This window comes from Ostrea edulis, chromosome 6, assembly GCF_947568905.1.
Source record: "Ostrea edulis chromosome 6, xbOstEdul1.1, whole genome shotgun sequence".
Taxonomy (NCBI): Eukaryota; Metazoa; Mollusca; class Bivalvia; order Ostreida; family Ostreidae; genus Ostrea; species Ostrea edulis.
In genome coordinates, this window is record NC_079169.1 from 12,023,806 (window position 1) to 12,041,443 (window position 17,638).

General features: G+C 32.1%; 1 protein-coding gene across 4 annotated transcripts in view; it reads left to right on the forward strand.

Annotated features, from left to right (window-relative positions):
- LOC125646415 (uncharacterized) overlaps positions 1 to 17,638 on the forward strand; it is a 35,117-nt gene that overhangs the window by 13,443 nt on the left and 4,036 nt on the right. The window contains exons 1-3 of one of the 4 annotated variants that reach the window (XM_048872670.2): positions 251 to 325; positions 5,062 to 5,169; positions 16,431 to 16,646. In XM_048872670.2, coding sequence (XP_048728627.1) covers positions 16,436 to 16,646 — 211 coding nt within the window. In that variant the 5' untranslated portion in view covers positions 251 to 325; positions 5,062 to 5,169; positions 16,431 to 16,435. Of the gene's footprint in view, positions 1 to 250; positions 326 to 5,061; positions 5,170 to 14,360; positions 14,468 to 16,430; positions 16,647 to 17,638 lie in introns of those variants that run through there. The other 3 variants (XM_048872672.2, XM_048872671.2, XM_048872673.2) reach the window with 3 other exon arrangements.

Sequence of the window (17,638 nt, forward strand, 5' to 3'; positions counted from 1 at the left end):
TATAGAAATATGCATTTGCGGACGTCTATTAGATTTCTTTGGAAATAACAAAATTGGCTTCCTTCTTTAAATGATTAACTCCTCGGTTCGTTTTTATCTTCTCTAAGACATGCTTCTATTTTTATTATAATAGACTATGTTAGGTATCATGACAGGACACAAGCGACTGATAAATGCTGCCTGCGTCCTGATAAGCCGAGTCGTGTTTTCTTCCTTCTATTTCAAAAACACAGTCTTAAATTTATGTATCACATGATTTCCGCATGATGACGGAATTCAACCTCGCGAAATCTTGAATTATTTGTTGAAAAATTCAGTACATAAGGTAAGTTTTTTTTTAAAGATCGGTATTAAAAATATTTTAACACAGTCCTTTCGGAAAACTGTGATATTGTCATATCGTCGATAGGAGACTAATAAAGAGTTGGACAAACATGGACCACTGAACTTACCAGGACGAGTGCCTAGCGGATATCCATCCCCTGTTGAGCGGGCACACCCGCTATGAGCTCTATGTCTTGATATTATATGTGTATTCAGATATAGAGACTGGAATGCCAATTTCTGTTACTTATATAACTAAATGTACAACAATAGTACTTAATGAAGCATCCATAAGATTTAATTCTTAAATGACTAGCTTTTTTGTCCGGTCACCCCAAGGAATGTCTAATTATTGTACAATGTTTCGACACAAAGATTGGTATTGATGACATTTTATTTTACACGCTTCACCTAGGTGGCTTTTCCTCTTTCTTTTTCTTAGAAAAATAAATTTTCGCCAGCTAAGCATGAATTACTTTTTTAAAAAGGTTCGCACCCGAGATTTGTAGTAATGTCCATTTTAGGAAATTAAAAAAGAAAAACTAGGGTCGCAATGCTCGTTATTGAGCTAAAGTGTTCTAGATATCTTTTTTGTTTTGAAGTTTCAAGATTTTTATTCATGAAACAAGACAAAACATATTCAAATATACAAAACAAATGAAATGCATGTATAAGATACAATGTGTGTAAGATATGGTTATTATTTTACCATGAAATCAAAATAGATAAAAAAGAATTGTAGTTATTAATTTACATCAACATAATTTCAAGTGACGGAATAATCCTGCGTATGAAACATATTTGGCACAGTGTGTATATAATAAATATAAAGATAAGTTGTTGTTTTTTTAAAAAAAAGCCACGCTGCCAAAAAGAATACACACATATCACGACAGTTCACACCCGACTCATTGGGCAGCTCTGTTAGAGGACAGGACCCTCTGAATAGTGGCTTTAGACATGACACAAGTACATATAATACACAGATATACACATGCATACATACAGATGCATGTATACATAACAATGTTTAAATTTTATATGTTAAAAAAATTTTGATATGAATAATTTCATAGTATAACTATAGATTGAATACAAAAGTTTGAAAAAAATTCTGTTCTTTGGTTTTATATAAAAACCAGAGAACTTGACAGTGCGATCTCAAGTATTCCTTGATGGAACGAATTACAAATCACTTCTCTCTTCAACCTGTATTGATAATATATCTTACATTTATAAATTTTAAATGCAATGAAAGAAAGAAAAACGTTATATATCTTTAAAAAATTCAGTATTATCTAAATAAAACCCAACAGCAATATGTTTCCAAGTAATTGTGAAATTTATACAGGTACTTGCGATCTTCCATATATATCAAACCTTATTACTACAAAAAAACCTTCCTTTTTCAAACTCGTAGAACTGTTTAGTGTATATAACTTTAAAACTATTGATAAGCTTTGTCAGTATTTAGTGAAAGCTATAAAACTATTGATAAGCTTTGTCAGTATTTAGTGAAAGCTATAAAACTATTGATAAGCTTTGTCAGTATTTAGTGAAAGCTACAAAACAAAGAGAAGCACTATCTGTTAACTGTCATTCATGAGGTTTCTTTTGTCGTTGCTTAGATATATTTGTTTCTAAATTTATTTGTCTGATAATATATTTACATATTGTAATAATTCTGAATCCTCTGTCATTTGCCTGTATTGTACACAGTGTACCTATGAGCCACAGGGCTCCTTTGGTCAATAAACATATTATGTGCCCATGGTCCATATGTTGTACATTAATACAATAAAAAATACGGTGTTTTGTGTTTTCGATTTCATTTCTACACAGTTTACACTTATTTGTTACAATGTTGTTCCATTTGCTGATAAGGAGATTATTACTCAATAAGTTGTGTATTAGTTTATAATTAAACTCTGCTAAGGATTTATCTTCAATATATTTAACTTTCAATAAAAATATTGATTCCCATTCCCTTTTATCTGTTATTTGGAACTCTCTACTTAACTTTGTTAGCGAGGGTTTTTGGAATTTATGTTTAAGTAGAGTAGACAATTTTAGTTTTATGTTGTGAACATAAATTGTTAGCTATATGTTTGGTTTTGATATAGGGAATTTTACCAAAAAAATCATATCCGAGTTCAATTTAAAAAAAAAAAAAAAAAAAAATATGTCGTATCATCTTCTACTCGTATAACCAGTTCGTTTTTTAGTAAGACAATCATAAATTTGTTCACCTGATTTTAATAACCCATCCTCATTAAAAATATCTTTAACATATAAAATTCCACTTTTTATCCAATCATCAAAACATATTGATTTACCTTTGAAGAGAAAATTCGCATTTGACCATGTTGGTTGTAGAAGGAATTTTTCAGTGGAGTTTGGTTTGTGTTGCCTTGACAAAGGTTGAAGCAAGAAAACACCTGTTTATAAAACATTGGACAATTTTTAAGAATGCCATAATTGTTGGTTGATGTTTCAGAGGTCTTAGCTAGATAATTAATATCAATATTTAAAGTTTTGCAGAAACTTTCTGCATATTTTTTAATATGATTACTTGTAATAAGGCTTGGAATCCACATGGCTTTTATGGCTTTGAGTTTAGACTCTATATCGACTACACCAATCCCCCCATCTTTAATATCCCATATCAATGTGTTGATGTTCCTTTTGATTCTATCTTTTTGATTCCATAAAAAATATATTATATCAATGCAACCTATTGATGTATTTTATAAACTTAGGATCGGGTAATTCTAAAATGCTTGCAACATAAGTCAATTTTGATAAAGCCAATGAGTTAATGATTGTACATTTTCCAAATAATGATAGTTTTCTTCTTTTCCATGATTCAAATAACATTTCAATTTCGTGATATATTCAAATCCAGTTTTTATTAGCTCTTCTGAGCCGAAGGCTCAAAGAGCTAATCATATGGCCATACATTATGTATGTCTGGCGTGCGGTGTGCGTCAACTTTTTGGAAAAAGGGCTATATCTCAAGAACCCCTTGGCCAGGTTTTGTCAAATTTGTCACAGGGTATTCTTGGCCCAAGGGCTTTCATTTGTACCAAAACTAGGGTTGTGACCATTTAACAAGGGGATATAATTAGGAAAATGCAAACAAAAGTAGTGGTTGCTAAAAAATCTTCTTCTCAAGAACCACTAGGCAAATTATCACCAAACTTATGGATAAGGATAGGTTGTAAATAAAAAATTGTTCTAGGCATCATCCTGGGGCAAAGGGTGTGGTCTCAAGGTCACTTCAAAGTTGACCTTGAATTTTGTTTTGTTAAAACTTTGATATTTTGCTTAGTATAAGGACTAGGATCATCAAATTTTGTCAGTTGATGCATCTTAGGACCTAATATCATGTTGTCTCAAAAATAGGTCATGGTGTCCTACTTTTTGAATTTCGGAGGTAATTATTATCAAATGAATTTTCATGCATATCTTGGACACTTTTGAGCCTATGATCATCAAAAGTTGTCAGTTGATGGATCATGGGACCTTGAAGTGCGTCATGTAAAAAGTATGTCACCATGACCTACTTTCTGAATTTTATGGCTAATCATTTATGAATATATTTTAGGTTGTTATTTTAGATACCAAGAGTTTTAGAATCATCAAACCTTGTAAGTTGATGCGTCTAGAGACCTCAAAACATATTTATAAAAAGAAGTAGGACACAGTGACCTATTTTTTTAATTTTGCAGACATTCAAATTTCACATTTTCAATTTTAGATGCATATTTTGGACACTATGAAAGCTAAGATCATCAAACATTGTCAGTTGATGCATCTTGAATCTTCATAGTTTGTTGACTAAAAAGTAGGTCACTGTGACCTACTTTTGGAATTTGACGGCAATATTTGAATATTTCAGATACTATTTGACTTACAATCATCAAACTTTGTCAGTTGGTGTGTCTTTAGTCTTCAGAGTGTGTCGACCAAAAAGTAAGTCACTGTGACCTACTTTTGGAATTTGACGTTTAAATCTGAATATTTCAGATACTATTTGACTTCAATTATCAAACTTTGTCAGTTGATGCATCTTGAGTCTTTGGAGTGTGTCGACCAAAAAGTAGGTCACTGTGGCCTTCTTTTGGAATTTGACGGCTATATTTGAATACTATTTGACTTGTCAGTTGATGATTCTTCAGTGTGTCGACCAAAAGTAGGTCACAGTGACCTACTTTTGGACTGTTACATTTAAATTTTCAGGTACTATTTGACTTAACATCATCAAACGTTGTTAATTGATGCAAGGTGAAGATAACGAACAGTGATCAATCTCATAACTCCTATAAGCAATACAAAAATAGATGAATATTGGTTAGTGAGAATTTTTGCCTGTTCTAAAATGTATCAGAAGAGCGATTCTAGGCCCACGGGCCTCTTGTTGTAACATTCAATCTTATCTTGACCTACATAAATACCTAAACATTTTACGGCTTTCTTAGTTACCTTTATTCCCTCTACTGTTTCAAGCTGGTTTCTCAGGTTTCCGAGTAAAATACATTCTGTTTTTGTGAAATTTATTTTTGACCTTGCTAATTCACAGAAACTTTTAGTGGTGTTTATTGCATGTTTTAGAGAATCGGTATCACTTAAAGCCAGTGTCATGTCGTCTACATGTTGAATATTTTTAATTTCATTTGCTAAGTTTTTATTTTTGAAACCGTGAATCGAATTATTAGATTTTATTTTATTTAATAGAATTTCTGCAACACAGAGGTATAAATCGCCGAATTTGGACAGCCGTGCCTAATTCCCCTGTGCATCTGGCATGTTCTAAAGATCCAGCCATTATTTTTTAAACGGAAGGTAGGATTTTTATATAGTATTTTTATCCATTTTATAAAATTAATTCCAAAATTAAATGTTACTAGAGTTTGAACAGAAAATTCCACTCAACTGAATCGAATGCTTTCTCAAAGTTGAGAAATAATAGTAAGCCCTCTTGATTATTGTTTTTCCAGTAATCAAAAATATCTAATATTAATCGTGCGTTGCTCCCTATAAATCTTTTATATATGCTGTCTGTTCATTACTTATATAATCATCGATAACTTTTTGTAAACGACGAGCAAATATGAATGCATTATCTGGTAGTCTGTATTTGTAAGGCTAATGGGTCTGTAATTTTTTAATAGGAATTTCTCTCCTTTTTTGTGAATTAATGATATGACAGCAAGTCGTTGGGAGAAAGACATTTCATTTGATAAAAAAAAATCTTTAAGCATTCCAAAAAAAGTTCCGATAACTGATCCCAAAAGCATTGATAAATTTCAGTTGGTAATTTTATGTTTTAAATCTTCCCATTTTTGTGTGTTTGTCCCTTGTGAGTTTTTTTTATATTTTGTATATTTACAATTCAATTTGGTTTTTATATTCGCTACTTTTTAAGTAGGAAGTATTTAATTTCCAGTAACCTGTTCCTCTCTTGTTATCATGTATATTAATATCAAATTTAATCGCTTTGTGGTCAGACATTCTAGTTCTATTTAAATGAGTTCCTGGACTTTTCCGTAACATGGCAGATTTGTATTTATTTAGAAACACCTCATCTTTTTATCGTGAGGCAAAGACGTTATTTAAGAAATATAAATAAACATAATGAGGGGATCATGTATCTAGGAAGAGTAAGCAGTCACACATGCCGTGATGTGTCTATTTTGATCAGACAAAGTAACTCGCAGTCAAAATCAGTATTTAAAGAACGACTTAAGTATGGTTCCACGTAAACATCAAGGAAAATCGCATTTTCGTGATAAGTCCATGTTCACGATATGAACCCAAACTTAGCATACTAACTCACCGTAATTTGTTTAGCAAATACACAAAGTAGGTTTGATTTATTTCGCCTTGTTCAAAAATTATGAACAGATAATTATGAACATGGAGAATTCACGCGTAGTACAAATCTATACAAACCACTACTTGTAATCCTTTTAAAATCTAAAAACAGCAAAGCGGATATGAAAATATAACATTAAACAAATGAAAAAGGCATGCTCTGAAATAAATATTTGGTTTGAAAGTTTCAATATAACATTGTAAAACCTCTCTGAATGTTTTGATTTTAATGCAATTTCGGTTATCGTTCTTGAATTTAACCTCGATGATCGCTAGGGCCGCTGTGTTGTCAACCACGTTAAGTGCGCGGAATATGGCGGATTCAATACTTAATGCAGTGTAGGACATTATTCCGACAGAGTGTGATCTACCTTCAAGCCTTATCTAAAGAAAACGAATATATTTGCTTTCGGAGCGTGTCAGAAATACATTGATACATATGGCGTCACTGAAGATAGACGGAGGCATACAGACCGTGTGTGGATTAGCCGACAACGAAGACCGAGCAACATATCTTATGGCATGTCACCAAGTCCGCGCATTCTGGTAATTTCAAATGCTGTGATTTACATATTTGATAAGTCAAAATTCGCAATATTTATTATTACTAGCATAAAATTCATAACAAATGTTGTATTATACAATGTAGCATTGTATGAGACGACTGTGTACAGATAACACTCCCTCCCTTGTTTCAAAAAGTCTAATACTTTTAACAGTTACGCTATGATATCTTTTAGGCCTAATTGACGGCATTTTTCGTTTGTAATGGTCTGCAATCATAGCAGACATCTACCTATTCTCCAGACAAACACTTCCTGTCTCAGATAGAAGTGTAGATTATGCCTAACTGAGGATCAGTAGGAGTACATGTATGTATCCTCTCAAAAGAGTGTAATTTTATGTACTACATGTAGATTTCAGTCGAATTTGCATATAAAAATGTTAGACATGATATGATTTTGTGAGATGTAATGTTTAGTATATAATATAAACTTTTTCATATGCAAATCACTGAAAGCGTAGTGGTTAGGGAATCAAATTAGCATGCTGGAGGCACCAGGTTCAAATCTCAATAACACTGGAGGGGGTCTTCAATTTATTTGACTACGGATAACTACGTTTATCTGATTAGGATATAGTGCTCAGGGCGGCTGTAACCGGTCGACGAGGGATGTTTACTCCTCCTAGTCACCTGATCCCACCTCTGGTGTGTCCAGGGGTCCGTGTTTGCCTAACTATCTATTTTGTATTGCATGTAGGAGTTATGAGATTGATCACTGTTCGTTATCTTCACCTTTTATATACACATCATTCTTTTCCTTCAAGGTATTATATATATATATATATATATATATATATATATATATATATATACAAATGTATATATATATATATATATATATATATGTGTGTGTGTGTGTGTGTGTATAAAATATATCCAACGATGACTAAGTACACATGATCCACATCATGTGTACTTAGTCATCATTGGATATATTTTTTCTACCTATTAATTATACCAAGGCCAGTTTGTGCACACACACACACATATATATATATATATATATATATATATATATATATATATATATATATAAATCCATCTCTTGACAAATAAGAATTCATTTTACATGCTATTATACATATTAAAGAAAATATTTAGGGCCTGTAGTTTTTAAAGAATTCCATTTTACTGTCAAACAATTCATAATGTTAATTATAAATCTTCATATCAAGCCATAAGACCAAGTGCCCACTTGAGTCTTCTTGACATGTTTTATTAGATATCTATTATACAAGGTGAAAATAACGAATAGTGATCAATCTCATAACTCCTATAAGCAATACAAAATAGATAGTTGGGCAAACACGTACCCCTGGACACACCAGAGGTGGGATCAGGTGCCTAGGAGGAGTAATCATTCCCTGTTGACCGGTCACACCCGCCATGAGCCCTATATCCTGATCAGGTAAACGGAGTTACCCGCAATCAAAATCAGTGTGCCAAGAACGGCTTAACAACGGTATGAAACACGTCAGACAGCATTTGACCCAATGCGAGGTTGTATTGACGAACTAGATCGTTATAACGACCATGGAATTTGCGAAATGCTGACTTCAATTATATTACTATTTAAAGTCTGCTTCAATTTGACATTGTCATGGGGACTGATCAATGCATGGGTTCTTGAATGTATATTCCTAGTAATAATATATAAATATCACAAAGATCAAGTCATTTAGCTAATGTATATTTTTTTAACGTTTTCATACCAGCATCATGGAGTGTCATTACCATCACTACATGCATTGGAAACCTCTGTGGTAAATACATAACTGTAAATATATGTAGCACATATGTACCAATGAATCTACAGTGTAAATGTTTTATAAACCTCAAACTTGGTAGAGTAGTATTATATAATAATCCTGATATACAAGCACTATATGACCCCTTCTGATAATGAGGTCAAAGTCACCCCCCCACCCCACCCCCATTATAGGAAAATATTGGTCACTCAGAAACCAGACTCAAAACCTGATACAGTTGTTACCCTGACTAGTACCTGACCCTACTTGCCACTGATTTAGAATATTTGGAACATCTTCTCAATGCCATATACAAGTTTCTTAAAACATTTTTTGATTTCAAAAGTTTTATATGCTGTTTTAGTATTTTTATTCTTTCTAACTGCATGTAGAAATTAAATATCAATGTGTAATATGATTACTAGAATCAGAGGTATTTACTTTAATTGAAAGTTTTATAATATAAAATATTCAAACTTTCTCAAAAACTAAAGAAATATATATATTGAGGAGAGAAAGACAAGTGATTTTTGTGTCCTAAAAATCAGTGTCTATCTTATTCTTTTATAGGTCTCAGCAAAACGCCAAGGACATACTTAAAGTGGTGACAGGAGGAAAATCGATCAAACCAAGTGAAAGTACAAGACGATGTTACAAAAGGAAAGCAAAGGAATCCATGAATTTAATGCTGAACATCAAGACAGTCTAAAAAATTAAATCCAAACAAAATATCAAAACTTTATGAAGAAATAAACAACAAATTGTCAAATAAACATGAAAGCATTCTATATCATGTTTATTCAAATCTTTTCAACTGAAATTCCTAATGTACTTAAATTAGAAAGGGAAACAACGTATGAAAAAATTAAACACCAATGGGTTGGACTGTGTAATGAAGGTGTGTTGACATGCAAAAATACAAGTATAATGTGATGCATCATAGAATAGCTCAAATGGTCTATTTTATGCAATTTTGGGCTCTTCACCCACCCCTTTCTGGATGGAGAAGGTACAGATATGAGTCACAACCCCTCCATTCCCACCCTTAATTTTTTTTCTGGTTCTGCCTCTGCTTTGTAAAAATGTTCGTAACAAACATATGTCTTTGCTCATGTGTTTCTTCATCATGTTTATGCCTTGTTTGGGGTTACACTTTTAAAAAAGTATGATTTTGGAATAAAATTCAAAGAACTCTTCCGTGTACATTTATCAGTACGGTTATATATATATTATACGGTTTATAAAGGATCTAAACTTACAAGTTGTAACCTTTAGAAAATCTTATAGATAATGGAATGTATTGATGAAATAATTAAGAATTAATTTTCAATTCACTTTTCAGACACTAATATCTACATGGATTATGTAAAACAGGGTTGCTTTGTCATCTGAAAGCAACCTGTAATCAGACTTGGTAAAATAGTGTGCCATAAACATGATAAATGAGTCAACTTACATTTTTTAAACTTCATAAGTCAATTTTAAAACAATCCCATTTCTACATTATTTTCATAAAATTATTTAAAGTCAATACAAACTGTCTAGTAACTTTTACAATATTAAACGACACATCTCATGTTTTCAAAGTATACAACATTACATGCATTTCGTCTTCTTTATGCTTGTAGTAATTAATTCTAATAGTTCGTTCGCCGAAATTTTGTGATAATTAATCACAATACAGACTTAAATCTAAGGCTCGATTTCAAAAAGTCAAGTTAATTAGGTAGGTAGTCACGTGGTACAGTGACGTCACAGGCGCCCTTCGGATTGTGAAAGTACTGCGAGATATTATTAAAAACTCAACTTTTAGGGACCTAATTTATTTACCATGGGCAACATTTTAATCGATGTTGACAAATTGTCCGAGTTTTATATGTGTTCGCCATCAGTGCAAACATATAACGATGTAAATACCCAAGTATAGCGAGTAAAGCGTGTGTGAAATCGGCAATATTGTGAGTAAATAATGTTTATATGGGTCGCTGGCTACAAACTGTTTGTTGATGTAATTCCTTTATACATCTGCAATTGGCGCTGTTTTTCCTAAAATAAACTGGGCAATCATTATTTATTTTTGGATTAGACAAATTGTGATACGTTAAATCGTTGACAACTAGGCCCTATGCCAAGCTATTTTCACGCGTGCATTTCGGAAAGAAAGGAAAAGACAATACACACACAAATCAATAAAAATATTCAAATTTAAAGTGGTAATCACATTATTTTATTTTGATAAATACTCAGTCTAAATCCTTTCTTCCGACAACTAGTACACCCGAGCACGGCACAAAACATCTTAATGCATTATTATTTACAAGCCGTTAACGTGATAATTGGTTTTTTGTCGATTAAATCTAATCTGTTTATGAAATGGCTAATAGATGTTTTCAAACCCGAGGGCGCATATGACGTCACACATAATGGCGCGTAAACTAGCGAAAGAAAATATGCATATCGCAAGATTTGAATTTCATCGCTTTCAAACTCGAAAACTACGCAAAATATTTCATTTAAAACACATTTAAAGTAGTTTTAGGCATAAAAAGAGTTAATTTTGCTGACAAAATGAAAAAGTTTAGAAACATGCGTTGTGTCCTTTTATGACGCAAATGTCTGTAGTTTCTGTTTTCATTTTTATTTTTTCTGAACAACCATATAATATTATATTATACGACTGTAAAAACGTAAATTTTACTGAAAGTTTTTGTTTCACTCTTACAAAGGATTCATAAGGAAATCAAGTGCTAAAAAGTGTATTTTAAAATTTGAGCCATATACAGCCCAGTTGCTAAGTACTTCGTTACTAGTTTGAAAATACGGATGTATATTTAATAGCTGTTATAGAATTTAGAAATTCATTTCAAAATTAAGGATTATCTTCCTCACGCATAGCGCTTATCCTTAGACGAATTTGACTCCACTTTTTTGGCACACTGTTTTCCCTATAATAGCTCTAAACCTTTATTGTTATTTTGGATTTCAAACATTTCGGTTGATCATCGCTGAAGAGACATTATTTGTCGAAATGCGCATCTAGTGCATCAAAATTTGTACCGTATAAGTTTTAAATTATAACACCTGGGTCGAGACCTCTGCTGGTGGACTGTTTAGTCCCCGAGGGTCTCTACAGCCCAGTAGCTAAGTACTTCGTTACTAGTTTGAAAATACGCATGTATATTTAATTGCTGTCATAGAATTTAGAAATTCATTTCAAAATTAGGGATTATCTCCCTCACGCATAGCGCTTATCCTTAGACGAATTTGACTCCATTTTTTGGCACACTGTTTTTCCCTCTAATAGCTCTAAACCTTCATTGTAATTTCGGATTTCAAACATTTCGGTTGAGCATCACTGAAGAGACATTATTTGTCGAAATGCGCATCTGGTGCATCAAAATTGGTACCGTATAAGTTTTACATCATGTTTATAGAATTGTTAGCCAAAGTTTTAAAAATCGTACATGTCCAGATGCTTTGTAATAAATGTTTTAAATGTAATATTATATAGAACAAATATGAATTCAAAATGATCTTCCAAATAAAATATATCTTCAATTAATTATTTTGGGTAACACAAAAAAGTTGATAAATTATATCTTTGTTTTATCATAAAGGATTCCCTTAAACATGTTGAATGTATTTTCAGTTTTGTTTTTCTGACGATAAACGTTTTAAAAGAGCATGGGCATTCATTCTCTTTATACTCGGGACTATAATGCCAATCTCTTGTCATTCGAGCAACCTACAACGTACGTCGTTGAAAAGCCTCACAAGAGTTCTTGATAGGTGAATTTCAAAATGAAAAACAATTGTCAACCATGCATTGTTTCTTTAATATTTTAATTACCCATCCACTCCAGACTATCCAGCCAAAAATACTTGCAAGTTAAACTCGCCATTCAGGGCAAAATCACAGTCACGTCGAGCTATTACGGACTTCATTTTATGAATTGGGGTAAGAAATTCATTTTAAAAATGATATTTTATGCTGCACATTCTATTTGATAGCTTGTTACAATGCTCAAACACTCTGTGTAGTCGTATAGTGTCAGGGCCCAGCTAAAAGTCGACCAAAAAATAATAGGCATTTTTCCGAGTTCATTTCTGCATATCATGGGAAGTATACGGAATTTCGGGATGAACTTTGGTAGTAATGTAGATTGATTATGTATGAATAAATTAAAACACAAAGTAGAATTTTATATCAATTAATTTATTGTTTTTACATCGGCTAACTTGGGTACCCTATATTTAGAGTTCTATACCTTTACTCTTTATATAGTAAATTCGACCCCAAGCGATGCAATTGCCTGTGGGCAAAATATCCTATAAAGGCCGGTCTACAAGTTGTTTACAATAAACTGAGAAAATCTTAAAGGAATTAGTTTATAATAAACGGACTTTCGATCCCGACCCAAAATGCTATGCATCGTTTCTCGCATTTACATATATAGACATATCATTATTGTACGTAAACACATAAAGATCATTTTAGATATGAATAAATATGATAATTACTAGAACATGACAGAAAGTGTACTTGTTGAATAGTTTGCTAGTAGAAGAAAACTTAAAAACATGAAAATATATTATTTTCCCGCCATTTTCACAATCTTCATATATATTTTTCCGAGTACAGTCAACACTTTAAAAAAAATATTGATTAAAAATTATTCAATATCATATTCTTTATCCGTCTAATTATAAAACTTTTTTGAAAGTGTTTGCTGTTTCGAGAAAAATGGTCTTAAAGTTGGAATGTTTTTCCGTTAGAAAATCCTTTTGTTAACTACAGCAAGGGTTACCATGATAACACATAACAAATACTCACTGTGACAACAGAAATTTGTAAACAGTAGCCTTCTTCTTCATTTTATATAAGCTATTTGAAAATGTATGCTCTTTTCATTTAACAAAACCTTTAAGAATATATAGCATTTTTATGAGTCAATTTTGGTAAAAAAAAAAAAAATGGGTATTCTATTTTAAGTAACACAGGCCTGTGAAGATGCGTCATATGAAAAAAATAATATCAACGAATGTGTTCCTATGAAAAATGTTACTATATATATAAGTATCAGCTCAATCCCTGACAGTCGACTTATCACCCTCTGCCTGATTTTTATGTGGAACCATACTTAAGAATTGAAGTATTTTAAACTCAATTCCACTCAAGTACAAACTGTATTAGGGAATAATATCAGTATAACGACCATAGGAGTCACGAACTGTCATATTTGAACGACTCTGTTGAAAACCCCTGTAACACCCGCTTATTTTTCAGTATCCTGCCCCGATTTTCGATGATAATACATTTCATAATTCATTGTACAAGACCTGATGTTAGTATTTTTCACTTGTTACTATCCATATTAACTGTACAAAATTACCTTGAAATGTTGTGGAATAAGCAACTCATTTGGGTTGCTAAATGATTTTTCTTTGTCTTCACGACTATAACGCGCCATTACAAAGACAATAACCTGGACGTCAGACTGTTAAGTTTCATGTTACACTGTAATTTTATTCTTCCGTTTGGCGTAATGGCAGAAAAATTAAAACTTAAATTGTTTCAACGAAATTCATCTCTTCTTTTTGCTTTTAATGACAAAATAATCATTTTCATGGAAAAGGTACATTTAATGACGTCTGTTAGATTTCTTTGGAAATAACAAAATCGGCTTCCTTCTTTAAATGAAATGCACTTCGGTTCGTTTTTATCTTCTTTAAGACATGCACCTATTTTTATTTCAATAGACTATGTTAGGTATCATGACAGGACACAAGCGACTGATAAATGCTGCCTACGTCCTGATAAGCCGAGGCGTGTTTTCTTCCTTCTATTTTCAAAAACGCAGTCTTAAATTTATGTATCACATGATTTCCTCATAATGACGGAATTCAGCCTCGGCAAACATTGAATTATTTGTTGAAAAATTCAGTACACAAGGTAACTTTTATGATCCGTATTAATTAATCTCTCTCTCTCTCTCTCTCTCTCTCTCTCTCACCAGGAGTGCTGAAAATAGGGGTTGTAGATGTGTTGCACGTCTCGTGTTAATTTCCCTAAAGGTGATGCGTGAGATATCGATAAAATAAAGTTATTCAAATATATGATAAAATCAATTGGAGCTTATGTATTGATTCAAAGATTTTTGAAAATAAATTTAAAAGACGTGTGTTAACAAGAATTAGCCAAAATATTTCGTGTTGAGATGAAGTAATAAGCGATTTATGTGATTTTTAGTGTTAAAATAGAGGGATATCCCCGAATTTCAGAAAAAATGTCCCCGTGAAAGAAAATGAATTTAGCATGAACGTGTTCTTCAAGTTTTCCACTAAAAAAATTGTCGCTTTGAAATTTTGTTTCACGAGGGCATTTTTTGTAAATTTCAAAAAATTTAAACGATTTTGATGATAACATTTTCAACTTCACTTGTTCGTTAATTTTCCATTGCAAATTAAATTCTACTACTTGGTTCAGTGGATAAGGTCGTAGAATTTAATGTGTAAAGAAATCATCTTTTACAATGACGGGTTCGAATCCCTCACGGACACAAGTATTTTTTTAATATTACGTTTTCCATCTAGAATTTTTCGTTAATTGAAACAGACGTGTAATGTGCCGAGTCTGAAATAAAATTCCAGCCTAGACACTGTTTGCATGTTTGTTAACAAACACGCCGAATACAGCATTTGATGCCTGTGTTTTAAAAGTCAAGGCTGTTAACAAGAATTCTTAAGTTTTAAATCTTTGAAAGAAAAATGTCCAACGAGGTAAATAAATGTAACTGTTAAACAGTTTGAATGGATAAGACAATATGTATTCCAGTAAAAACTTGCTATGGTAAATCAATGTTTTCAGGTGCATGTACTTGGAATTCTGTTGAACTTTATTAATGCGTATTAAACTTCCCACATTTTGTTTTGTGGTCAACGTTAGGTACAGATGGTTATAGAAAATAATACATACGATTATATAAGAACTTTTAGACTGTAGTAGTATAGGATATTAAATACTTGATATACTCGTAACCCTATACATTGTGTATACTACTCAGAAAAAATTAAAACAATTCAATTTCCATGATTTCAAAAAATTATGTTTATGTTCCGTTAGCCTCAGCTTTACCTTGCCAAGTAGACTAGGCTTGTTTTTTGGCAAGACAGGCAGAACCAGTAACACAGTGTTGAATTGAAAAAATGTCATTTATTAATAAAATGACGAAAATGAAAGTTGACAAAATAATGGGGGTCAGAAAAGACTAGAAAACATTGGTAAACGTCTTTGGATAAGTATTATGCAATCTGACCCCCACCAAAATCTAACATAAAAATATATGGGGGCCAAAAACATGACCCACAACAAACATCACATAAAATTATATGAGAATCAACTAATCTGTGATCTAAACAACACAACCTGCCTGTCCACAAAAAAGGTGGGTAATAAAAATTATGTTTAGACTATGTACGGACAAATGAAATATTTTAGGCTTCACCTTAGTAATGAGGAACCCACAGGTATTTAAATGGCAGATACGTAAGAAGAGTCTAAATAGGAATGAAAGTAAGTTCTACGTCACTGATGTTCAAATGCTCCGATTAGGGAATATTACCGCTTCTGTGCAACACCTTCTTGCATATAGTAGGTAATTTATGTACTAACAACAAATTGCATATGCGTTGTGGTTGCTACCAAGCTTTACAGTGCTAAGCATAGTGAACTCTACGAGTCCTGTGTACCAAGTTAAGCTTTAACGTTCAAAACTGGTAGGTTTACGAACTATTATTATATGTTCGTTGTTTAAGATCTAAATAAATTTGGGGAAATTATTCTTCAGTAAAAATATGCTCTCGAACCATCAGTCCAATTTTCTTAGACATTAACTTTAATAATTTCTTTATTGTAGAAAGTATGGATCCTGCTGTTGCATCAAAGCCAAAACTTTTAATCAGTGCTTGGTCACTACACCTGGGTGCCCTTCTTCTAAATGTGATCGGAATGGGAACGCCATACTGGGTTTATGAGGCCAGTGTTGGCAGTACAATTTACGCAGGCTTGTGGCAATATTGTCGCCAAGTCCTTTACACTATTATACCATGCAAGGACATAAACGAGTTTCCAGGTACAGTTTCTCTTGTCTTTATAATGATAATAAATAAAATGTCTTTGTAATGATAATAAATAAAATTGTATATAGCGCTGCATATGATAAATTATGATCCTAATGCGCTTTACAGAAATACAATAAAAACAAAATAAAAATTTAAATGACGATGTATATGACATAACTAATAAACTAATAATAATTTTTAAAATACTTTTAAGAATTATTTGAAAAAATAATATGATGGTGAGAAATACAAATAGACAGACACATATACTGCACGCGCATGCTAAAAAGTCAGTAAAATAAGTACCGTTGCTTTGAAATATTGTACAATATATATATGTACATTTTAGTTATCGATAGCTAGCCTATAAAAGTGCGTTTTCAAATGATTTATTTACATTCACTGAATCCTTTCTTTTATATTTCTTTTCAAATTGCTTTCATCATACTATGAATTTTTTTATTATTGCAAACTAGTATGATCCTGTTCTCTAGTACCACCTATCTCCATAATCATTACCAAATATGGGGCGTCATCAAGGTCAAGTCAGCAATACTTGTCTATTCATTTCAAAGTTCATCGCCTAGCCGAGTAGCTCAGTATGTTAGCACGTCTACTGCCGAACTGTAGGTGTTCAAGTCCAGCCAAGTCCAGCATGGGTTTTATTTTTTCATATTGCTTTCTACTAAAACTGCATTTTTACTAAATAAAGTAAATATGAAATTTTTAAATTTTCAAATACTGTATTTTCACCCATATCAAATTTCGCTGATATAGCATACATCCTTAAAGTAACAAAGGGGTTAACCATGATATTTTAGAACTTCATTCTAGCTTATACATTTATTTTGAACAAAACTAAATAAACCGATAGATATAAACAATAAAATGTCTTTCTTTGTTGATTCATCGGGTGATGAATGTAGGTAACTTTGCAGAAAAAATGCATAATCCGCATATGTTATTGTTTGATTTATAACACCACATGGACTGAGATTGACAG